Raw genomic sequence first — 27,145 nt, 5'->3', positions numbered from 1 at the left:
ACTTAACATTAATATAACAATATATATTGAATTGAAATGATTTTGAAGGGACATGCAGAATTTCAGGAAATTGCTATGGAAAAAAAGTTCTGAAATTGTGCATTTCAACTAAAGCAACTTTCAATTTGAAAATAAGTAAACTGATTCTCAAAAAAACTCCAAAAAACCCAGCCAACATTCAGACATAGCTCCACTGATATCAAAGTTCACTCTCTTTAAACTTCAGCACATTGATTTTTCAGGGCTAAATTATTAATCAAGTCACATAATTGTAGGAGTTGAAAGTAATTGTCAAGGCCAGCTCATTCACTTAATTCTTAATAAAAATTCCCTGTACCATATACCTAATATATTGCCTTCAGCCTTTGTTTAAAGTCTTTTATTGAAGGGGAACACACCATTTCCTAAGACAGTCCATCCCTTTGGATAGAGTTAATTATTTGGAAGTTATCTCTGATGACATGAGTAATGTTCATATTTACAATCCATTATTCCTTTTTCTATAGTCTGGGTGGGATCAAGAAAAACTAATCATTTCCCTCTTCCACATCACACTCCTCCCATATATATTCCTCTGCTGAAGACAGCTATCATCTATTCATTAAATCTCTTCTTTTGGGGTCTATATATTCTCAATTCAAGTCTGTTTAACTCAACAAGATGCCATCAACCAATTACCAAAAGCATGAACTCTAGGCTCTACATCCTGGTGGTCCTATTATAGAAGCTCTTCACTATAATAACACTTTCAAAAATATGGTATCCAGGATTGAAAATAACATCCCGATTACGACTCTCTTAATATTACTTGAAATTTCATTAGCCTTTCGGCCATTCCCATCAAAATTTTAAATTATATTGATGCAGTCTTTTAAAAGCCTCATATATTTTATGACCAAAAACTATGTAGTCATACAACCCCCTTTCTCACACTGGTGAAATTAATTGGCCCTTAGATTTGCATCTTAAAATGTTCATTTTTAAAAAAAATTCAGCCTGATATTCTTTGTCAAACTTTTTTTGATTATTATTATAATATCCAACTCTGATACATGTTAGGTATATCTCAGCTTTTGGAGGTTCATGTATAAAGAAGCCCTGAGTAGGATGATAAGATAAAGGCATAATATCATCTTTTATATTTATAATGTTGGCAGTATTTTCAGATAATAGATGCTCAATAAAAGTGAAAATCAATTATACTCAGAAATACCAAGCACCATTTAATTCCTTTTCAATATGAAAGTTAGCACAGAAATATCTTTAAATGACACATACACATACATATGTGTATGTATAAACATACATATATGTACCTATATGATGCATATTTTCAGTTTAAAAAAAGAATCTTCAATAAAATCTCTTAGTGAATGTCCTTCACCCAATTCAATTTTTTTAAACAAAAAATAATTTGGGGATTCAATGTAAAGTATCTAGGATGTGAAACCAAGTACTTTCACAAAAGAGACTGGAACAGCAAATTCCAACTTCAGCAAAGTCCTGCTTAATGACCATAATCAGGTAAATTAATCCCAAATGGGTGATTTGGTAGATACTCATTTGAGAACTTACTTTTCATGTCCAACTGTTACTTCCCATAAACAGATTTGGAGAACATTATGTGTGCCATAGGCAACATCAACTAAGCCAACAAATGGCTGGCCTATCCAATTTGTCTAAAAACACTGAACATATGGGATTGAGTCTATGTTTTCATTTCCAACTTTATGATCACATTAAAAAACAAACAAAAAACCTAAGGTTTAAATTATATGTCCTGGTTTGAACTTTAAGTCTAAATATCAGAAATGACTAATACTTTCTACATTCATCTAATTCAACATCAATGTCTTTGAAAGTTCCTAGAAACTGAGGATTATAAATGACTGAAAATAACTAAGGCTACAGAAATTGAAACGTACATCCTCCTTTCCTTGAGAATTTGAGAACCTCTTAGCTCTCCACCTAGAAACATCACAAATAGCACTTTGAGTTATCATTTTGAGAAAAATTATCTATTAACCTTTGTATTTTAAACTCTTATCAATATTTTATCTAATTTTAATTACCATCTGATTCATAATATTCTTATATATTTCAGAATTAGGTGACTACTCTTTAGAACCAAATCTTTTTGGGAAACTAGTTTTAATTTATATTTAATCATATCCTCCCAGTATAATGACTCCTCCATCAATGAATGCTTCTTTGTAAAGTAGGAGGGAAAATTAAACAAAAATGAGCAATACAGTGACATCAGCTAATATATACAACCTTCAATATCTACAGAGAACAGAGGACTATGTATTTCATTCTGTTTTGTTCCCTTCCCCCATCTCCACCCTTATCACTTTCTCCTTATCACTTACTATTTTTTTTCAATTTTATTTTTATGTATTTATTTATTTTATTATACTTTTTATTGACAGAACATATGCATGGGTAATTTTTGCAACATTGTCCCTTGGACTCACTTCTGTTCCAACTGTTCCCTTCCCTTCCTCCACCCCCTCCGCTAGATGACAGGCAGTCTCATACATGTTAAACATGTTAAAGTATATCTTAGATACAATATATGTTATCACTTACTCTTTAATTCTACTTTCTGAAAATCTTTCGCAAGCAATGCTCTCTATATTCAGCACAATTCGCCCCCTAGCCTCAAGTGCCTTCCCTCTGAACTTACATACCATTTGTATTGTACTTTTCATACCTTCTTAGAGATGAATGAATTATCCTGCTGGTACACCCTGTGGAGTTATTATTTTTCACTTATTAGCTTCAGAATTACCCCATCATTTTCATCAATCAGTCTAGATGATTGTGAATGTTCTGACCCAGATGAACTAAAGCTGTACACCAAAACTCTGAAAGCTGTTCACTTTTTTGTTGTTCCACTGTTGCCAACTGAGCCATAAATTGGCTCAACTTATTCTCCAAGTTAGCAACAAACTGTGACCTCTCAGAGAAGTACTCTAATCTGTTGACATTAATTCTTCTGGTAGTCTTTTTGCCTTGGAACCACCATTGCCTTTGTTGAAAATGAATATTCAGCTTGGATAGGATAAGTCTATGAGCAGCCCAGCATTTTAGTCATTCTCACAAAATTGGTTGCCTACATGGGAGACATCATATACAGGACTACCTAGCATGATGTGCTCTTATCATAATGTGCTCTATGAGCAAAACAGAATTTAATTAGCTCAGAAGACATATAAGATGTACAGTTAGAGAAGCCACCCTGAATGTTCATGGGGACTATTTGTGTCCAACATATGGCAAAGCATTCCAAGTTCATTTTGTCATTTGGTCAGCCAGTTGGACACATTAATTTGACTCGGACATAGTGATGTCATTTTGGTCCTCTTTGAGAATAAAAGGACAACAATCAACCAAACAAGTATATTGCTGGTAGAACTGGAAATTAGGACATCATTTTTAGAAAGTTACAATATGTCTGACTATGGCTGATCAGATCAATACAAGCTTAGGATGTTTTACCTCAGGTCAGACATAAATAATCCCTATGAACATTCAGGGTGGCTTTTTAAACTTTGCACATCTTGTGTTTCTTCTGAGTTAATTCAATTCTGTTTTGTTTATAGAGCATAACACCTTCTCTAATAAGGGCATACCATATTGAGTGCTCCTGTACCAGTGTCTCCCATATCATAAATCAATTCTAAAATTTTTAAGAAAGACCTTAAGAGTTTCCTTGTATAACTTGTTCAGATTACCTTGTGAGCACTTGCTCTGTGTGAGTTAGAAGTGTTCCTATATCCCCAAAGCCTCTTCATTAATTTTTTTATTTTAATCTATTTTTGAATACTTTATCAACTGAATGATTATAATGTGTTATATAAGAATTCTCATAATATTCTTTCTTATCAAAGAAGCTTCCATAAATTCTAGCATGCTTATGCTCAAACATAAATATACTTATTAATGCTTGCATTCATGCTATACAAATATATACATCCAATTTTTATCATAAATGGAGAAGAAAGTGGGACATGGAACATGGGACCTGGAATCTGGGGAATTGAAAGAACCTAAAAAAATAGGGACTACTACTATTGTTGTTGTTGTTGCTATTGTCATTGTTTTTCTTGTTGTTGGGTGTTTCTAATAATTAGATCTGATGTTTAGACCAGAAAAAGATTATTAAAATCCTAGTTTAAAAAATGTGATCAGAAAATTGTAAATGAAGGCATGATTTGGATTCCACATAATTCATTCATTCTGGAAAAATGATAGGGGCCATTTGTTGGCTCAATTGATGTTGTCTGTGGCACATATAATGTTCTCCAAATCTATTTATGAAAATCTTTAGAGGGCTGAAACTCTGTATGATTAATTTAAACAAGGTGTTGACTCACTGGAATTGATAAGACAATGGTTATCTAGTTTAGCATGATTAATAGTTCTCTAGTTCATATGATTGAATTAATCTTACAACAAATAATGGTTCTCTAGTAATATGACTGGTTTATACTCAGTATGATGAATGGATTTAAGTTTAATAGAGTATTTAAGAGGCCAGAGTCAGACCTAGAGGGAGATGGAGGGGACTGGAACAGACTGGGGGAAGACAGAGAACTGGAGGCTAGAGCACAAGCTCCTGGACTCAGGGAGACTTCAAGACAGAGACCATCATAGTGATCCTCCTGCCTCACCACAGAAACCAAGACACATTCCAGAGGACCTCCAGAAAGCTAGCCCGAGCTCCAGGAAAGGAGACAAGACTGTGAAGGAGATAACAAAGGCTGGGCCAAAAGACCTCCAGAAAACTAACCAGAACATTATAAAAATTAACAGTTGGACATGAAAAGTAATTTTCAAATTTATTTCTACCAGTTGTGTCTGATGGAAAATCTTTTCCATAAGAACTTCATTTCACAGAATACTTTTCTTCAAAACATTCCAATAGGTCTTATTGAAGTCATTCTGGGCTATGTAGATGTTATAATTTATTCCAGGATAACAAAATCCAAATGTTAAGAAGAACCAAGTCTGCCATAATTGATCATTGTGCCATCTTGCTGTTGCTGTGTGCAATGTATTTCTGGTTCTGCTTGTTTTGCTCAGCATCAGATCTCAATATCCTTTTTAGTTAATAGAAAAATCAGTTAACAAGCATTTAAGTCTCTAATATATGTCAGGCTTTAGGCTTTGTATTTGTGATATGGATACAAAAAACTAAATAATATTTACTTTAAAAATTAGCAATTTACTGTGCAACAAGAGAACTGTTTGTTTCTGCACACATATATTGTACCTAGGATATACGGTGACATATTCAACATGTATAGGACTGCTTGCCATCTGGGGGAGGGGGTAAAAGGAGGGAGGGGAAAAGTCAGAACAGAAGTGAGTGCAAGGGATAATGTTGTAAAAAAAAATTACCAGGCATGGGTTCTGTCAATAAAAAGTTATAATAATAATAAAAAAGAAAAAAGTCAAAACAAAAAGGGAAAACCATGTAAAAGAAACAAAAGATGAAAACTGCATGCTTCAATCCCTCCCCCCAAAAATTAGCAATTTAGAACAACAAGTTATTAGGTGTCAAAGAAATAAGAATAAAAACTAAAAGAAGTGTTTGAAAGAAAAAATTTGGGAGATCTTTTGTCATGAATAAACCCTTATGGTTAAAGTGAGTTAAATTATAAGTTTTCCTTTCATTGCTTGAGCTATAACCAAATTCATCATTTTCCAGTACTTTATTAGTTTCACAGTTACAGAAGGGAAGAAAGTACCAGAAGCTATCTAAACATTAAGAATGGCAGATCAGAACAATAAGTGCCTTTTTTACTAGAAGCATTAAGACTTTTTACTAGAAGCATTAAGACATATGGGACCATCTAATTGTTGGAGAAGACAATTCTGTAGTAGTTTATTATGAAGTAGGAATCCATAGTATAGCACAGATATAATATGCAAGAAAGGGGAGAGGGGAGGAATAGCCAGGCAGTGATAAGACTGTACCAAATTGTGTATTGAATGTTTCAGATATTATGATTTTATCAAGAGCAGTGTCTACAGAATGAATTTTTGAGAGGTATGACAAGTGTGGATGCTGTGTAAGCCTGAGAGGATATATCATAAAATAAATTTTGTAGAAAATCTATTCATTGTGAATAGCAATCATTGAATTGAAAGGACAATGGACTTGGAGTTTGATGACCTAAGATGTAACCCAAATTTTACTTGGTGAACTTGTACAATTCACTGAACTTTTATGAGACTCAGTTTCCTCATTTGTAAAATAAAGTTTTCTAATAGATGATCATTACAACTTATTAAATAATTAAATACTGTGATTCCATAACCAATCAATCGACAAATCTCTACTAAACACCTACACTAAGGGGTAGATTGAGGCTCCAGGAGATAATGGAAATAAGACAATCTGCAAACCTTAAAGTGTTATGTAAATGCCAATTTTGTTGCAGTTGTTTTTGTTTACAATCATCAGGTCTCTAGTTAGATGTTGATTTCATTTCCTTTGTCTTCTATTGCACTCCCACAGAGCTCAAGTAATATTTATAAAACAATATAGAGGTGTGCTGGGAAATGTTTAATAACTGATTTGGGAGTGCAGATGAGAGAAATGCATGCACACACACTTTAATTTTTAATCTATATGATTAACACAAGTCTAAACAATCAACAAAACAATGAATCAAGCCTTGATTTGGAGTGATAGCTGATTGCTGAAGGGTATATGCTCACAGTGAAAATTTAATAAGGTCATCTGAGCTAGCTAGAGCTGTGCTAAGGTGTTAAATATGAATAAATGTGAGCAAAAAAGTGAAATTGCCTCTACTCTCAACAAGCCTGTGTGCTATTCATTAGAAGATGAGCTCTGTAATGATAAGGCAAAAGCAAGGGGATTTAAAAAGTAGGATATGAGTCAGATACTGAAGCTGCCTTAAAAAAGGAAGTCAGCTCCAACGCAGCAAAGAGTTTGTATATGATAGCATTTTTAATTTATAGAGGGTGGATGTGATGGATGGTACAATTCTCAAATAACAAGCACTCATCCAGTCCCACTTGTCTGCCTCTCTAACATCTGGAAGAATGAATAGTCTATTCCCATCAAAGGACATATACAAGTTCAAGGTGTCTCGGTACAGAAAGTATTAGGAACCTGATTTGTATGAACCCTCCAACTAACCATTCCCATAACCTGGAGACCAAAAAGATATAGTATTCTATTCAGGAGTACTACAAAAATAAAGGAAACAGCTGAACCAGCTGAATAGAAAGATGTTCTGTCTGCTGGTGCTGATGTTGTTTGAAAAAAAAAAAAAAACAGAAAGTGTTTACATGTCCTCCCAAGTTCATCATTAAGAAAATATTGTATTTGGATCAACTTCCTGGTATTATCAAATAACTTTGAAATGGAATGGAAAAGTACAAATTACATATTATTGCTATTGATATCAATTATTTCAAATGTTAGTGGAAAACCACATGGGATCTTCTATGTGGTTATGTGTGTTCTAAAGATACTTATGACTAAATTGGTTTCTAATTCAATTTAGTAAGCAATACCCATATAATAACAGAAAGAGATCAGAATAGTTGTAATACTTTATTTTTTTCAAAAGGTTGTCCCATCTTCAGAATAAGGAGCCCTTACTAATGAAAACGAAGAGATTTGAGTAAAATTGCTATATCTGGCAGCAGGTGGCAGTGTTAATCCATGGAAAAGTACATTCAGGTTAGGTTTGTGATTGTAAATGAGGTTTCATTTTATGCTTATACATTTGAGTTGATATTCTAGTCCAATAAATACAATTTATGAAAAATATATGTATAGATAATATAAGTATAGTGCTTGACAAACTTTAAGGCATTATATAAAATGTTAGCTAGATAGATATGAGCAAATATATGCACATATGTAGATATATATGTAAAGATAAAGAGCTAGATTGACAGATAGATTGAAGTTAGATAAGCAGATCTTTATGCTGAGCTAATATTTAAATAGCAATTCAGAGTTTATGTAGTGCTTTACAAATATTATCTCATTTTATTTTCATGAAAGTCTAGAAAGTAGGTCTTATTATGTCTAGTTTAAAGATTAGGAAACTGAGGCAATCAGAAGTTTAGTGATTTGTCCAGGATCAAATAGCTATTAACTATCTGAAGTCAGATCTGAAATCAGATCCGTTTGACTCCAAATCTAGTATTCTATTCACTAGGCAATCTACATGCCTCCAAGAGACAAAGTCTAAATTAGCTACTTTTATTTTTTAAACAAATAAGCAAAAAAAGTGAAACATACATTTGCCCTCCTTCCCCTAAAAAAGTTTTGAATTTTTTATTTACTTGGGCACAGTTGAGTGTGAAGTTCATATTTAATCCCTCATTATCCTCTGTTTCTTTCTAAGAAATTCTTCTTTCCCACTGTATTATTTCTATCAAAGGAACTCTATCCTTAAGTTCAAGTTAAAATAAAAAAAATCCTATAAAGCCACCAATACTTGAATATGAAATACTTCTTTTTATTTTTTCTCTTCCTGAAAAAGTGAAATTTTCAATAAGGACCACAGAAGGCCAAGTTAAAACTGAAGTGGAGATAAATTTTAAGATAGTAAGGTCTTCTCTATACCCTTCAAATCATATTATTTAGATAATGAACAGTTAGATATATAGTGGGTAGAGTGCCAAGCCTGGAGTCAGGAAGACTGAATTCACATTTTATCTCAGATATTTAGTAGCTCTGTGAATCTAGGCAAGTAACTTAATCCCATCTGTCCATTTTACAGTGAGCTAGAGAAGAAAATGGCAATCTACTCCAATATCTTTGCAGAGAAAACCCAAATGGGATACCATATTCCATGAAAATGACAACAGTGCTTCTATTTCTCTATTAATCTATATATCCAAACAATGATAATATATACTCTAACTAACTTTTAAAAAAAAAAAAAAACATGAAATACTCCTGCCTTTAAAGGCATTACATTCTAAGTCCATCCTGTTGCTTCATCTGAATAAGCAAAAACATTTGGGGGAATATTTTTACTATTTCATCTGTACAAAATATGTTTATTTTATTTTAGAGAATCCAATTTGTATATATATAACTATTCAGCATGATATGATAATGAAAATAATAATGATAATAATAATAGCAATTAATATTTATTTAGTGCTTACTATGTGCTAGGTACAGTGAGAAACATTTTACAATTGTTATCTCATTTGGTCTGGGTTCATGCCACTTCCTGTAAGACTTCGAGTAAGTCATTGTAAAACTAGGACATTAAGCTAGATGGTCTTGCAGGACCCTCCATGATTTTAGGCACCTTAGTGTAACAAGTCTAGCCATTCTAGCCCTCCTCACTACTCTTTTTTATAGTCATTTCTCCAAAATTGAGATATTTTTTAAAGCAAACTGTTACAATAATAAAATTCTTCTTCATCTTCCAGATCCCTGGGACCTCTTCAGTGGTTCAGAGAAGATGGAAGCCTCTTTATCCTGCTACCCACACCCGGGGAGGGCCAGGCCAGCAGACTAAATCTCGAATTAGTGCTGTGACTGCAGAAATCAAACAAATTAGAGCTAGGAGGAAAACAGCACGGATGTTAATGGTGGTCCTTTTGGTGTTTGCCATTTGTTATCTTCCGATTAGTATCCTCAACATGTTAAAGAGGTAACCTTGACTGGAAAATCAAATACTAAAGAATATGGATCTCTTAACAGAAATAAAAGGGTTAGTTTGCGTAAAGGGAGAAAGGGGAGTGTAGTGGAAAGAATATAGACTGAGAAGACAGATGAGCTATACCCCAGGTCTGCCACTAACTTGCTGTGTGACTTCAGAGAAATCACTCATATGTAGCCTACGTTTCTTCACTTGTAACATGAATGCTTTGGAATAAATGATTTCTAGCTCTAAATTGTAACTTCTTAGAATCATCTTAGTATTTTGAGAAGCTTCAAGGCAATTGGCAGAGAGATGGTACCATAGATAGAGCTTTGGGACTTGAGTCAAAATGACATCTTCCTGAATTCAAATTTGGCCCTAGACAATTATTAGCTGTGTGACTGTGGGCATGTTCCTTAAATCCCATTGTCTCAGTTTCTCATCTATAAGATGAACTGGGAGAAGTGACAAACCACTCCAGTATCTTTGTCATGAAATCTTTATATGGGGTCATGAAGAGCTGGACACGACTGAACAACTGCAAGATATTTGGACATATAAATGGCATTCTCTCCTCAAATTAAAACTCACCTTATACTTCAAAGGTTTGGGATACAGAAATAAGTCAATCTGACTTTTATGCCCCCCAAAATAAAATTGAACCAATGGCCAACAACAAATTAACTGATGTTTTTGAGAAACTCTTGAAATATACCTTTGTCAATTTATATCCCCTTCTTGATGACAAATAAAATGAGTGCTTTCAAATATCTTAATTAATTGTTAAGCCTTCGAGGAAGCAAGAAAAGATTCAACATGAAAATAGACTTTAAAATCTGAAACTTTATTTTCAATTAGAATAATTTTGTTTTTGTTTCCTTTTCATATTAGCAGGGATCCAGTCAGGGTTGAATTTATATGCAAGGATTCTTAATCCCAGTTCCTTAAATTTTTTTTTGTTTGCATTTTTTTTTGTTCTTCCTGTGCATTTTGATAATGGTAATTAAATAAAATATCTTTCCTTTACAATACTATGAATTATATGCACTTTAAAACATTATTTTATGGAGGACTCTACAGGCTTTGCTAAACTACAGAAAGGATCCATACTTACAGAAAGTTAAGAACACTTCAAAGTTATTTCATTGAATTGGAGTGGAATGTGGATTTGAGAATTTTTAAAAGGAACTCAAACCAAGATAGGTTTAGAATATTATATTTGTTCAAAAAGCAAAGAAGATTTCACTTTTTAAAAGCAAATGAATAATTCTTAAATTGATTATTAATAAAGGATTTTGTAGCAAGAGAAAATATAACATTTACAAGACATCACAATTCAGTTGAAAATCTGGCAAGTAGGATGGTTTGCAGATGGACTTAAGAGAGCAGTGGCACCCGCAAACTCCAAGTTGTAGGCAGCTGTACCTGAGTTTGGTGACCAGCCAAAATTACTGAGAATTATCCTAACTGTTATACCAATCCCCAGGCAATTCTAATCCTGTTTACAATATTCCTAAAGCTAAAGTGAGAGTTGTTGCTCTCACTTTCCTTTGACTCAGAGTCAATATCAGATTCTCCACAGCTGGGGACCCTGGAGAGAGGGAGAGAAAGAGTAAAAAAGATCGCTTTGGCTGGAATCAGACAAGCCAAAGGTGGTATAACCAGCTGCAAGTTCTTTAGCTCTCCTTTGGCTTGAAAATCATTTCTTGGTTTTGATTATTTAATGATGTTTGCAGTAAAAGAGAAGGAGAAGGAAATGAACTCGTATTCAGAATTATCACTTAATAGCATAGATAGCCTTAAAAGATGTGGTATGGAAGTGGTGGTACCCTAGAGATAAAGAGATAAAGTTTATATAAAACTTTAACAGGAGGAGGTGAAAGTTCCCTCATTCCTATTATCAATTGTGACATTGAAACACTTTGCCAAGAACACACACACAGAATAAATAAGAGACTTGTTCTTGTTTTCTTTTGTATTGCTATCTGCCTTGGAGGCACTCCAATCTGTCTGGCTGTCTGGTTTTACCTCTGCAAATTCATTTATGTATTGTAAGGTGGCTTCCATTTTTAAGGATTTACTCTAATTGAACTAAAATTAATCTTTACTACACTCTGGCGTTCTCTTCCTGCATGTTAACTCTCTGGATTTTCTACTTCTTAACACTTGTGCCTTTTGTCCATTCCAAATACTGGTAATCTTTCTCTCGTCCTCTTGATTTTCAGAATCTTCCATTCACTTGACTGTTTTCCCTCCACCTGAAATCAAAATATGTTATCCTTATCAGATTTTCCATCATCTTGCTCTTTTCTACATTTTTTCTTTATTTTTAACTTTTTTAAAGTTGTTAAACTTGAACAATTCTCCTTTCTATGTCCATTTACTTAAAAATATGATTTTCCCATTTCCCCACCCCCCACCCCCATACAAACTTATGTGTTTTAATGCCTGGAAAAAATACCTTTCGATCTAGCCAGGCAAATTATTATTCTTTCCAAAAGGCTTCAAATCCTACTTCTTCAGTGAAATCTTTTTCTTAACTCTCACTGCTGAAGACAATATTGTATAGTAGGTAGAGCCTGGTCTTGGAGTCAGCATAACCTGAGCTCACATTGACCCTACTATAGTTATTAGTTGTAGGACCCTTGTTCAAACCACTTATTTCCTTATCTATAAAAGGAAGAGGTTGAACTCAATAGCCTTTAAAAATTCCTTTTAGCTTTCTAATTAATCATATGTTTATTGATAACGACATGACATCCCAGATCAATATAGTTATAGCACACTTTAAGGCAGGCATACTAAACATTTTTTTGTGTCAAGAATCCCTTTGGTAATCAGATGAAGGTTATGGACTTTTTTTTTCAGAATAATGTTTTAAATGCATAAAATAAAATATTATGATAATAAAGGAAACAAATTTTATTGAAATAGTTTCAATTTTTAAAAAATTTGTAAACTCCAAATTCAGAACTCCTGTTCTGAACTGTTCTACAGTTAATCACATTTATTTCATACTGATGTCTTTGTTTTACTCTATTTTCCTATAGGTAGGTATGCTAGAGAATAGATATTAGAAAAATCATATTTATTTAAAAGAAAGCTAGAGTGAGGTACAGGATGTTGGGGAAAGAAAAACGAATCCAAAGTTAAAGTGTTTGGTTCATATCCCAGCTCCCATGCTTACTCTCTGTATAACCATGATCCTCTGATTCTCAAAGGAGGAAGTTGGTCTCTATAATTTCCAAGGTCCTATGTTTGGATCAATGATCCCCATTATGGGCCTCTACTCCTTCATCTATAAAACAGAAGTATTCAATTAGAAAGTCTCTGAACTCTCTCCCATCTCTAGATCTGTGACACAAAGAAATTGTTCACAGGATTACACAACTGGTGATAAAGTCAGAATTGGGGGAGGAGGAGTTAAGGGTGAATTGGAAGTAGGAATGAAGAAATGGAGTAAGACCTCATCTTCAGAGTATTAGCATTGCCTGGCTCTTAGCATACATTCATTAAAGAATTATTGATTGGTTGATTGACTTTTACCAGTAATAATAAACTTTTTTAAATACATTATTTTCAAAACCTAGTAAAAGCTTTGTTTATTCAGGGATAAGCCACAAATTGACCAGTCAGATGACAAATACATGAAATTGTCAACCCCCTCTGTACTCAACATGTCTCAAAGTGAGTTTTTCTTTCTCTCAATACTTGGTCTTCATTATAGGAGGAAATGAGCAGGAAACACACCATTTCTACTAGTAGCACTGCTGCTTATCTGATACAATAGGATCAAAACCTTGGTATTTGTTGTTTTTGACTCTTCATTGCCCCTTATTGGTCATTTCCAGTCCATTACCAACCCCAGGCATTTCTCTCTGTCTCTCTGTCTCTGTCTCTGTCTCTCTCTCTCTCTCTCTCTCTCTCTCTCTCTCTCTCTCTCATAGTATCTATTATGTATGTGCCAGACACTGAAGTAAGCAAATATGATGCAACATGCAAATATAAAAAAATATAAATAGAAAGACTCCTCAACTTCAAGAAGCTTACAATCTACTATGGAGAGACAACACAAAAACAAAGACTGAAAAGTAGAGTTCTAGAATAGGAAAGAGCATGATGTTATTATACAGGGCAAAGAAGTACAGTCCAAGGTGAAATGAAGAGCCATTTGAATTTTGTCCTAAGATATTTAGGAATGGGATGAATTAAGTCAGAGATATTCTATATCTGCATTAGGCTTTTAATCACAGTATTTCATAAATCTTTTAATCTTTACCTTTGAATTTACTCATAATAAAAATAAAATAGCTAACATTTTTTATAGCAGCTAATATTTCTGAGTCAGATATATGATAAGGGTTTTATAAGCAATATAGCATTTGATCTTTATAATACTTGTGAATGATAGATGCTATTATTATCCCCATTTTTCAGATGAGGAAATCAAAACAGAGAGGAAGTGACTTGCTCAGGGTCACTCAGCCAATAAGTATGACTAAATTTGCATTTGTACACCATTCTTTCAGACTTCAAGTTCTGCTCTCTGTTAATTATGGCCTTCTGTCTTGAAAAACCTTTTTTTTAATCTAATCAAAAGATTCTATAATTTTTTTCCCTTCCTTTTTGCAGGGTGTTTGGGATGTTCTCCTATACAGAAGACAGAGAGACTGTGTATGCCTGGTTTACATTCTCACATTGGCTTGTCTATGCCAACAGTGCTGCAAACCCAATTATTTATAACTTTCTCAGTGGTAAGTTTTCCATTGCTCCACCTATGAAATCCAAGTTCTCGCCAGCATGTAGCCTGTAATGAAAAGGAGGTTTTTGAGGCTGGCTCTGAAAAGCCAGACCAATCCAGTCGCCACACAATGAGATCAGTTCATCCTGGCTTCCCTTACTTTGTATTTCCTCCCTAGTGACAGAAAATGCATATTCTATCCAAATTGAAATGCAGTAAATCCTTTTATTTGTAATTTTTTTTCCCTGTGGAAGTGGCATGAAATGCCAAAAAGTATAAACTGTGGGAAATTTATCAATTTATATATTGTTTTAATATATTTACTCAGCATCCCTAATAGCATTGAATTTAGTAAGTACTAATAAATAAAAGTACAATATGTTTGAAGCAAAATGCTAAAGAAATCCACGAATCTTACCTAAGAGTAAAACCCTGTTATTTACAGAAATATATGTGGCTTTTTACTTGAAAACAAAACATTCAAGTGTCTGGAAAAAAATATACAGGGTCTCCTACAACTCTTACTGCATTTTGTGTGGGGGTGGCAAGGGCTGAAGGTGAAGCAATCAGGGTAAAGTGACATGCCCAAGGTCACACAGCTAGTAAGTGTCAAGTGTCTGATTTGAAATCAAATCATCCTGACTCCAGGGTTAATACTCTGTCCATTGTATAATGCAGCGGTCCCTTTACTGCACATTTAAGCTTAGTTTTAGTTAAATTTAGTAAAGAAATTTGCATAAAGTACTTAGTGGCTAAATTACTCACTTTCACTTACAGAACCAATGTTTGTCAGAGGTAAAACTTGAACCTGGCTTCCTGACTCCAAAGACATCTATAGCCATTTAATAAAAATTTGCAGAATAGATTGATAAAAAAAATATTTGAAATTACAATTCAAGATAGCTCTATAGAAATTATATATACTAAGCTAAGCTTAAAATTCCAGTAAAACTTTTGAAATAACCTGTATAATTGCCACAAGATTACTTTTAATTCATTTTTACTTCCTTCTCCCATATTTCCGGGAAAAATATTTTGTTTCATTTATATTTCTCTTCACTAGTAGTTCTGTTGGGCAATCTAACTTGTATGACTCGTAAAGACAATGACAGGCTCCTATAAAGATTTAATTCAAGGAATAGAAATTATATATGACTTAAGTAGAAAAATAAAATTATTTTATATGAATTTCTATTACTTGAAATTAAAAATTAAGCTTAAAAGTCAATAGTTTATATATGGTTACATCTTATATTAATTTGAATTGCAATTTTGAACATTTTTAAAGCTAATTCATTTATCAAATGTTAATAAAATGCCTATAACTTTCCTTGGAGACAGGAAGTGCTAGGTTCAAGTCTTTAATTGCTTGTTACCTGTCACATCTGACCCTATGTGACCCCAGTTGAGGTTTTCTTGGCCAAAGACATGGGAGCCATTTTCTCCTCTAGCTCAAGTCTTGCCTCTGATAAACATTGTCTCTATAATTGAAGGCAAGAAATTTAACTGCAAGAAATTAAACTTAGAAGTTTAGACAAGGCTATAAGTTGTAAAGAAAGGTCAAACGACATTGTAAAGGGAATTTCTACATTTGAAAATTCTCTATGTCTGTGAAATCACAGGTCTAGTATTTTTTTTCCAGGTACTTATCAGTCAATCAATAAGCCATAAACTCTGTTATGAGCAGATATCCTAGAAAAGCAACATCATAAGCCATGCCCTAAAAGACCTCCCATTAGAATGGGGAGAGAGGATGGAGAAAAAAAAAATCTAGAGATAGAGTATAGTGTAAATGGAAGATAAAGTGAAAAGGAAAAGACTAACAATGTATGAGGGAGGTGACCCACAAAGAACTTCTAGGAAAAAAAATATTGGATTTTAATTTAGTCTTAAAGTCTTAGTCACAATCCAGTGAAACCCAAAGAAAAAGGTAAGAAGAGAGGCCTTTTCAGGAATGGGGAAGAACTTCAAGTCGGTAGAAGGAGGAACAGCAAGGAGACCAGATTCACTGGATCATCAAAGAGTGGAAGACAGTAAGAAATCTTAGGTAGAAAGGGGTCAGGTTATGAGGAGACCTTAAAAATCAAACAGAGAATGTTATAATTGATCTTGGAAGTTATAGGGAGTAACTGGTACTTGCTAGGTAAGGGCATATTATGAGTAGACATGAGCTTTAAGAAAAATAATTTTTGTAGCCAAGTAGGGGATGGCATGAAGTGAATAGAAACTTGAAATAGAAGGATTGACCACTAGGCTATTGCAATCATTCAGGAGTGACATAGTAAAAGCCAAGATCAACGAACTTATTTGGGTGTAGAGAGAAAGGAACATATACCAGAAATAGTAGGGAGATAGAAGCAAACAATAGTATGGCAAAGGAATGACTACGGAAAAGAAAGAAAATGAGCAGAAACTTAAAATTGATGATATAAAGTCATAGTATCTTCCTCCTTAAAACATACACACACACACACACACACACACACACTTTACTTACATATGTAAAGCTATTGCCTGGAATTTGATATCAGATTTGAAGTGGATTAGTGGGAATGAAAAAAAAAATGAAAGAATATTTTAAGTAAAAATATTTTCAATGCACCAAATACTGGTCAAAATTTGATTTTAATATAATTTAATTTAATTATAATAAATTATAATATTTTAATTTTATATTTTAATAGAATTTAACAGAAATTTTCATATGTGCATATATGGACAGCAGTTATTTATCTTGATAAGTCATGGATCCAAAGCGAGAAGAGACCTCTAAGGCTGATTGACCCAGACCTATCATTTTATAAATGAATAAACTAAATCCCATAAAAATTAAGTGATTTGCCAAAGGTTACAAAAGTAGAAAACATCAATAAATCATGCAATCAAAAAGCATTTGCTAAACACCTACTTTGTGATAGCCACTGTGTGGTATGCAGAGATAGGGAAAAAAAGACCCCCTATCCTCAAGAAACTCTCTGTGGGGGAGACAACATTCAAAAAATTATGTATAATCAAGATGTATAGATGATAAATAAGAGAGAATCAAAAAATGGGTTAGGGGGATATAAGGAAAGGTTTCTTGTAGAAAGTGAGGTTTTAGCTGGGATTTAAGATAGGAAAGCCAAAAGAGAGAGATAAGGAGGGAGAGTATTCCAACAATGAAGCATAGCCAATGAAATGCTTGGAGTGAGGAGAAGGAATGTCTTATTCAAGAAACAGCTAGGAAGCAGTGTCCTTGAATTGCAGAATATATAGAAAGGAAGAAGTGAAAGTAGATTGAAAAAATGGAGGGAAAGTGTTATGAGAGGCTTATAATCTCCATACCAAAATAAGGTCAAAATAGGTACATATTTTGGGCATAAAGGTGATACTATAAACAAATTAGGAAAGTAAGGTATAATTTACCTATCATATACATCTTTGAAGAAGGGAGGAATTTATAACCAAAGAAGAACAAGAGAACATTATAAAAGGCAAAATGAACAACTTTGATTACATCAAATTAAAAATTTTTTGCACAAACAAAACCAACAGAAACAAGATTAAAAGGGAAATATAAAACTGGGGGAAAAATCTTTCCAACCAGTGTTTCTGAGAAAGGTCTCATTTCTAAAATATATAAAGAACTGTCATTCCCCAACTGATAAATGGCCAAAGGATATGAACAATTTTCAGATGATGAAATTAAAGTCATCTATGATTATATGAAAAAATGCTCTAAATCATTATTGATTAGAGAAATGAAAATTAAAGTAACTCTGAGGTACCCCTACAAACCTCTCAAATTGGCTAAAATGACAGGAAAAAATAATGATAAATGTTGGAGAGAATATGGGAAAACTGGGGCACTAATGCATTGTTGGTGGAACTGTGAAATAATGCAACCAGTCTGGAGAGCATTTTTGAACTATGTCCAAAGGGCTATAAAATTGTGCATACCCAGTATTGACATTACTAGGCCTGTATCCCAAGGAAATTTTAAAGGAGTGAAAAGGACCCATGTGGGCAAAAATGTTTTTAGCAGCTCTTTTTGTGGTAACAAAGAATTGGAAAATGAGTAGATGTCCATCAATTGGGGAATGGTTGAATAAGTTGGGGCATATGAAGATAATGGAATATTATTGTTCTATAAAAAATGATGAATAAGATGATTTTAGAAAGGCCTGGAAAGATTTACATGAACTGAATCTGAGTGAAACAAGCAAAACCAGGAATACATTGTACATAATAACAGCAAAAATGTGTGGTAATCAACTATAAAAGACTTGGTTCTCCTTAGTGGTTCAGATATACAAACCAATCCCAATAAACTATGGACAGAAAATGCCATCTGTATCCAGAAAAAGAACTGAGGAGACTGCATATGCTATGTTCACTTCTTTTTTTTTTTTTCTGTTTTTTTATCTCTCCCATGTTTTTTCCTTTTTGCTCTGATTTTTCCTTCCCAACATAATTCATAAAGTAATGTGTATTGAAAATAAATGAATCTACCAGAGGATTCTACAGTTAATCCTACAGGTAATAAAGAGATGCAAGAGTTTATTGAGAAGAGGGGTGAGAGAAGTCAGACTAGCACTTTAGAAAGATTATTTTAACAACTAATTAGAGAATAAATGGAATGGAGTGAATTTTTCATGAGAGAGACCAAACAGTAGGCTAGTTTAATAGTCTCAGTGAGAGGTGATATAGGTATAATATTAGTGGAAAAGGAGAAAAGGGAGAGGATACGAGTGATGTTATGACATTAAAAGTCAATAGACCTTCACGTCAGATTTGATGTAAGAGTTGAAACTCAAGGATAAAGTTTAGATTGTGAGCATGTGTGATTGATTGCAAGAATGATGGCACAATTTATAGTGAGGGAAGTTAGGAAGAGAGAAGGGTTTGGAAAGAAAGATAAATTTGTTCAATTTTGGATATACTGAGTTTAAGATCTCTTTAAGATATGTAGTTCAAAATAACCTATGGGCAGTTGGAAAGGAGAGGTCAACAGAGAAATTAGAGTTAGAAAAGAGAAGAACCAGAGGTGAAATTGAAACATTAGATCTCTGACTCAAAATTCTACATTCTTTCTGATATATCACCATTTCAAAATTTATGCTATAAAATTTAGGAAAAGATGAACAATTGATTTTTTAATGGATATCACTGATCAATCTCTTTTGTTTTACTATCATTGTATTGCAGAAAGGAGAAGAGATGTCTTAACTAGAGTAACTTGATATATTGAAAATAACACCGAGCTAGACTCAAGAAACTCTGCCTTTGTATAATTGAATAACCTTAAACAAGTCATCCGATATCCCAGGGCTTCAGTTTACTTATGTGGAGACTTGACCAGATGAGCTCTAAGGTCTTCTGAGTCTGACATTCTATAATTATTTTATTTGTCCTGGAACAATGGCAAAATGACTTTTTCACATTTCAGCTTGTTATTACATATTACACATATATATGTTATATTATACTGACTAGATGAGCTCTAAGGTCTTTTCTCAGTCTGACATTTGTCCTGGAACAATGGCAAAATGACTTTTTCACATTTCAGCTTGTTATTACATATTATACATATACATGTTATATTATACATTATATTATTGTTATTCTATATACAAAATATTTTATTTTCTATCAAGTTGGAAGATGTGCCTAAGTCCATGTCTATACATGGCTGGAGAAAGGATATTCAGAAGTTAAGCCTAGAGGAGAAGGCACTGTTGGGTGAACCTACTAGGTGAAGCACTGAGGGTTATATTAGGACTAAGCCAGAGTGGATGATAAGTATTCAATCAAATTGACTGACATTTCAGAGATTTAAACCAAAAAAAAAAGGAAAAAATATCTTTTTAAACATTTCAACAATTTTTATTTCAGGATTGTATATTTAGTTTTTTCTTGTTACTTCATAATTATTGAGACTTCTTTCTCTTTATCTTTGTTCATAAGATATCAATTTCCTTATTTCTTAAATAAAGTCATTGGGATAGGTACCTTTAAAAATATTTCCATCAAAGACTTCTAGTTCTATAACATGTATGTGTGCATGGAGGAAAAAAACAAATATATATACATAACATCTGTGTGTGTGACTAGAAAGTAGAGAGATGAGTCTATACAAAAATCAATATCATTCCTTTTTAGTCATACCTCATATATCTAAATGAAAGTATATATATATTCACAAATAAAAAATACACAATTTTTAAGATTTTATTAAATTCAATTTCCTTTTCCTGTTTTGATGATACTAACACAATGTTATACTTTAACCTTTACTTGGCTCAAATCACCTACTTCTATTTACTGTATTCATGTTTTGTTGAAATATATTTGCACATAATTCCTTTTCCTTTCTTTCTGACTGAATTGCCAGGAAAATTTCGAGAGGAATTTAAAGCAGCATTTTCTTGTTGTTGCCTTGGAGTTAACCCTCGCCAGGATGAAAGACTTGCCCGAGGACGGACAAGCACAGAGAGCCGGAAATCCTTGACCACCCAATTCAGTAGCTTTGATAATGTATCGAAACTTTCAGAACATGTTGTACTGACGAGCATAAGCACACTCCCAGCAGCAAATGGAGCTGGACCACTTCACAACTGGTAGAATATTTATTCCTACATCAAGGATAGCTTAATAAAAAGTCTATGTGCATTGAAATCTGATCATCCAAAGGTAAAGCAAGAGTATGAGCCCAACATAAATGTACAGCTTTCAACTCAGAGTTAACAAAGTTGATTCCTATTTATATTTCCAGGTTTCAGAAAGTTATCATTTTAATGATAATTAATATATTTTGAAACCATTGTTGAAAACATTAATGTCAACAATTTGCTTACAAGTCAAAGAGTTATTACTTAATGATATTTCAGATGCAGGATAAATTAAATGAATAATTTCTATATTTATTTATTCACCTTAAATTGTCTAATACTTTTAATCTTTTACTTTCAAAAGTGAGGATGTTAAGTGATTTATTTCACTTCAGAAAGTAACATTTATCCTATTTAACTGCTTCAGATGTATTTGATAATTTAAAATTAAACTTCAAACATAAGAAATGAGATTTCCAAAGGACTATCTGAATAAAAAAATAATTCTATTAAAATAATATGATATCTGACTTAAATTCCTGTCTCTATCACACATAAGGTGGGTGAATTTGATGAAGTCATATAACCATTTATCATTCTCTTATCCCTAGAAAGCTATAAGTACAGATGAGAAGCCCAATAATTTTGGTAATAATTTTGGTATAGAACGTTTCCACATTAAGAGTTTTCTTCTTCACCAATGAAAACAAAAGCTGCCCCTCAACAACTCTGCCCTATCTCATACAAAACAATAACAACAACAATGAAAGTTGAAATTCAACAGTTGATTTTTATTTTACATAAAAATTGAACATAATTTGTTTTCATTTGCCAATTCATTTCATCATTCATTTTATGAATGCTCTGAATATTAGAACTTTACCTGTTATTTCAAGTTTCCCTTGAAATATCTCTTTGTATCTAACTAGGAAGAGAAAGTGATATTAGAATGTGGAGTTTAGAATCTGAAATAACTAAGAGTTCCTTATTAGTTCTCTAGTTTTTAAAGAATACATCTATTTCTGAAAACTTGAAAAAAAATCACAGTTCTCTAATGTTGTATTTGGGAATAAGATATGCCCTCTTACTGAGAATTTGTAAAGCAGTTTTTTTTATATTTTTAAGTTTGTTTCCAATTTCTACCACATGTTAAATGTTAGCAGATTGAAATATGAGTTTAACATCTGTAAATCAAGTTCTCTCCACGTTTTATCTTCTGCTAGTATTTGTGTACTTTGTATGATTCTTACAACTTACACATAAAGAGTAAGAATTAAGAATAAAAGCAGGAACCTGAACTTCTTTTGTCCTAAATGATAATACCATTCTAGTGACTTTTCCATGATCTATATGAAACAAAGTCTTTTACTATACAGGTATCTACAGCAAGGGACACCACCTTCACTCCTGTCAACCTGGTTGGAATCCTGAGGAAAGACACTGAGATGTGAACCAATGTGCAATCTCAACTGTTTTCTCATTCAAATCAATAGCCATTCTTCCAGAGACTGCCATATAAGTGCAATATGGAAAAGATTGGACCAAAACCCCTCCGTGCCACTTTATGGGTAATTTGACAAAAGATTCCTAGAGCTATCAATCCCAAATATTTCCTTTTTTATATTTACTGAGAGACTGAGTTTTGTGGAAGGAGACAGATTTTCAAAAGACTGGCAGAGAACTCACATACAAGAAAATCTGGGAATAGAATTATATACCACAGTACATAGCTCTCAACACATGGATTAAGGAATTCTTCCAACATGACTGAATTTGGTATGATTACCATAACAGGACAAATGGTAAGGAAACAGGTGTCCAGAAACCCTGCCAATCCTATGGAACAAAACAGTCAACTACTTACATCATTATGTGCTAAAGACACAAAATGAGAAGACTTATTAAAGAAAGGAATGTCTTGTCAATGTGTTCTACTTTATACACTGTACATCTTCTTATTCCTCCTTTCCTGTCATAATAATAAAAAAAAATTGAAAGGAATTTGCCATTGTGTTGGTAAGTGTAGCTAGGTGAATTTTGACCATTTTAGAATTCAGTTGACACTCTTTGTTTCTAAGTTTCTTCCCAAACTGGGATTTAAACATTTTAATTCATTTATTCTTGGCAAAAGATGACTTCCTGTTTCTAAGGAAAATGACTTTTAAAGTCTCCAAGGCTCAGAAGGCTTTTTGGATATTAAATAACTTTTTTTTAAAAAATTGAGCTAATTGTAAAGGCATCATAGGCATATCAATTATATTTCATTCCTAATATATGTTATTATTTAAACCTTGGTACAAAAATGAAGCAAAACTTGCTTTCAAAACACAATTGAGATATATTAAAAGAAATTCTTAAATGTCTGAGGCAGAAAGAGAATTTAAAAACCCTAAAAATTTTAATGAATCTGGTTTTTAACTGGCACTGTTTTCATACAGCTATAGTGAAAAAAAAATTCATCATATTTAATATAAGTACTCAAAAATAGTTGTGCTGGGTTCTGTTCCAGTAGAAATTGCCACTTCATATCAATTTCTATATTTTAGAAAATCTTCAATTCAAGATGCCATTTTTTCTTTTACTTTTTATTCTTTTGGTATTCTTATAATTTCATTCTCAAATAATAGACTAGAACCACTGAGTTTAACAACAGCTAGTTTTGAGATAGTGATTCATGGAGTTCCAGAGGGGAAAAAAGAGAGACATAGGAGAACATAGAAAGACAGTGAGATGTGGAGACTATGCTTAACTGGCATATATTTGTGTGTATAGCACATGTATGTATGTACATATCTATATGTGTATGTATGTATGCAGAAGATGCAGAACCAAAACCTTAAAAAATAGTATCATAAATATAAACATTGGTTTTAAAAACTACTCTTATTAAAAATAAAGAGAAGGGTAGATTAGCCCTACTATCCTTCATGTAATACCACAAATACATTTTCCTCATATGGCTTAGGTCATAATAGCTGCTTTTAGTCAATTAATAAATATTAATTAAGCATCAACCATATGAAAGGCATTGAGATATGCACTGAGGATACAAAAAAAAAGCACAAAAAAATAGACTGCCTTCAAGCATTTCACAATAGATGTGTACATGTCATACAAACAAATACATACAAGGAAAAGACTAGAATTAAGAGGGGTTGGAAAGATTTCAGGTACTTAAAGGAAGCCAGGAAAGAGAGGACATGGAAATGAAAGAGTACATGAAGAGTATTCCAATTACTTCCAGGCATGAAGGGTATCCAGTGAAAATGCCCAGAGCCAAGATAGATTGAGTGCCTGTAGATAGAAACACAAGAAGGCCATTGTCACTGAAACCAAGAGTATGTGATAGGGATTAAGGTATAAAATGATTGAAAGGTTAAAAGAAAATAGGTTGAGTGTCTTTGAATGCATTTGTATGTGATCCTGGAGATGATGAGCAGCCATTAGAGTTTATTGATGTAGTAAGACTTATGATTTAGGAAATTTATTTTGGAGATTGAATGGAAGATAGATTAGAATGGGGAAAGACTTGAGGCAGGCAGATCCAAGCAGGTTATTGTAATAACTTAGCTGTAAGGTGATGAGGGCCTACACTAAAGCAGTGACAATATCAGATGAAAGAAGGAGACGTATTTGAGAGAGGCTGAAAAGATGAAATCAACAAGTTTTAGCAACAAATTGGGAGGCAAAGATGGTGGGGAGTTGAGAATCTATCAGGGAGTCTATGTCGGGAGCTTAAGGGAATGAGAGGATGGTGTTGCCTTTTACAATAACAGGAAAGTTCTATTTTGAGGTATGAATGATATATCCTTAAATTTTTTTTTGTATCCCACATGCATGTTATCATGCTTTGGCACATATTGAACAAAATTAATTTCTAAATTTTAAGTCCTTATTCCTGACCTGGACAATTTCACAAAAGGAAAGCCATTAAAACCAATGGGATTATAACAACAATTTTTAATATACATAATTTTAAAGTAAAAAAATAGATTTAGATCTCCATAATCACATTTCCTAGTCTCCTTAGTGTAGTATAAAATGATTATTGTTGTTGATTATATTATAAGAACATTCATAATTAGGGTCACATCTGAGTAACAGGATAAAATTAGTGCCTCAAGCAGAATATTTAGTGATTGAGCACTTTCTCTCTCACTCTCTCTCTTTCTCTCTCCCCCTTTATCTTTACCTCTTTTCCTCTTGTATTTTTGTGGAACTGTGGCATTGCAGATGACATAGATTGGAGAGAGGTTGAATTATTTATTCCTTTTGTAATGATTGTTACAATGAAAAAGTAAGGATAAATACTGAGTCACAAATAACACAAATAATCAAATATAAAAATCATGAAAAATGCAAACATAAAATAATTAAATTAAATTATATCCATAAAAAAGCTAAAAGACAGGGAAAACAAAATTAAATATTTTGTTTTCCTGTAACTAGTTTTTAGCAATTTGATGTGTAGTTTTCCCCATAGACATGGATTCAGTTTGTAAAAATACAAATAGTTCCTTCATCAACATACCAAATATTTGAAACCTTATTTTTAAAATTTAAATCCAAAGTTTTCAAAAATGATAAAAAGGAGTGTTCTATATTGCTGTCATACTAAAAGAATTTGATTAGCCATAAGCTAAAGTTCAACGAATTTACAATTTTCATTATTGGTGTTCTTTATGACTTTCCTTGCCCTTTTCAGGACTGAGAACAATAATAATTACTATAGTAATAACCTAGAAAGAGCCATAGAATCTTAGCCCTGAAAAGCATAGAAAGAAGCAGAGCCAAAAACTGGCACAAAAAGTAGTAAATTTTTTTTAGATATACTTTGGTTCTCTTCTTCCCCATTTGTTATCTTCTTTCAATGTGCTTTAGAAATATCAATTTGTCAAGGGTGAAGAGATGGCTTTAAGAGATGAGAACATGGAAGTGAGGAGACAAATTAAAAAGCTAATGTAACTTTCCTTCTGCTACTTCAACTTTTTATTCCTTCTCCTACCATTAATCCAAAGTCTTTTTTCTCTTCTTCATATTCATTCTTGCTCTCTAAATAGTCCCATGACTTATTTATACATACATTGAATCTATTTCACAATTTATTTAATGCTTAATATCTAATATTTTCAAAACTGTTTGCTATATCTGGGGATATCCAGATTTTTAAAAAATCATAACCTTCCTTAAAAGCATCTTATAATTTAGATGGAGAAATATAATGTGATACAAGATAGAATGTAACAAGGGCAGAAGTACAGTCTAGAAAAGGTGCTCTGAGTCTACCACAACCACTTTCTCAATTTTTGGGTTGTTCATGACACCTCTTTCTTGATTCTTCTCCTACATGTCTGACCAATCTTTCCAAGATAATGGCTGGGTCATCATCATAAGGAGCATATTATGCTCCTTAATTCTGATTATTTTCCAAAGTTCTATTTCTTGACACTCTTCCCTTTTCTCTCCACAATACCTTGATAATACCATCAACTCATTTAAGAGCTGATCTCCACAGCATGAATGTCATAGACATAACTAGCTCTAGTTCTTTCTTGAACCATTATCATATATCAACAAATGTCTTTTCGAAAATTTAAATGTATTTCCAAAAGATCTCAAACTTAATATGTCTGAAAAGAGAACTCATTGTATTTTCTCCAAATCTACCCCTTTTCCAAACCTCCCTATTTCTGTCAAGGATAATCTTACCAGTCAACCAGGCTCACAACTTCAATTTCATACTTGATTCCTCATTCTCATTCTATATGTCTAATAGATTAGTTGTCAGATTTTGATTTTTTTTTCCATCTTTGAAGCATCTCTTTCAATTTGGACTATTTCAAGTCTTTCCACACTTCAGTGCAACCTTCATAAAGCTACTAACATGATTTTCCTAATTGCAAATTGCATCCAATGTCATTTTCCCCCTTGAATAAACTATAAAGACTCCATGTTGCACCTAGAATAACCAATAAGCTATTCTATTTTTGGCATTTAAAGTTTTAATATTATGATGCCATTCTACCTTTCTAATCTTCTTATGAGTAATTCTATGCTACATAGCCTATGGTCTGGCCATACTTACCCCCTCATTGTTCCTCATATATAGTGATTCATTTCCTATTTCTGTGCCTTTGTACTATCTGGAC

The 27,145-nt window shown here is 32.9% G+C and overlaps 1 protein-coding gene across 2 annotated transcripts in view; it reads left to right on the top strand.

The window, feature by feature from the left end:
- Positions 1-25,354, top strand: part of HCRTR2 (hypocretin receptor 2) — a 164,179-nt gene extending 138,825 nt beyond the window's left edge. The window contains exons 5-8 of one of the 2 annotated variants that reach the window (XM_031964706.1): positions 9,451-9,674; positions 14,298-14,419; positions 20,780-21,005; positions 22,373-25,354. In XM_031964706.1, the coding sequence (XP_031820566.1) occupies positions 9,451-9,674; positions 14,298-14,419; positions 20,780-21,005; positions 22,373-22,427 (627 nt within the window). In that variant the 3' untranslated portion in view covers positions 22,428-25,354. Of the gene's footprint in view, positions 1-9,450; positions 9,675-14,297; positions 14,420-20,779; positions 21,774-22,372 lie in introns of those variants that run through there. The other variant, XM_031964707.1, reaches the window with a different exon arrangement.
- Positions 25,355-27,145: the final 1,791 nt, after the last annotated feature.

Source organism: Sarcophilus harrisii, chromosome 4 (assembly GCF_902635505.1).
Source record: "Sarcophilus harrisii chromosome 4, mSarHar1.11, whole genome shotgun sequence".
Lineage (NCBI taxonomy): Eukaryota > Metazoa > Chordata > Mammalia > Dasyuromorphia > Dasyuridae > Sarcophilus > Sarcophilus harrisii.
Note: the sequence above shows the minus strand (reverse complement) of the source record. Positions and strands in the feature narration are given on the sequence as shown.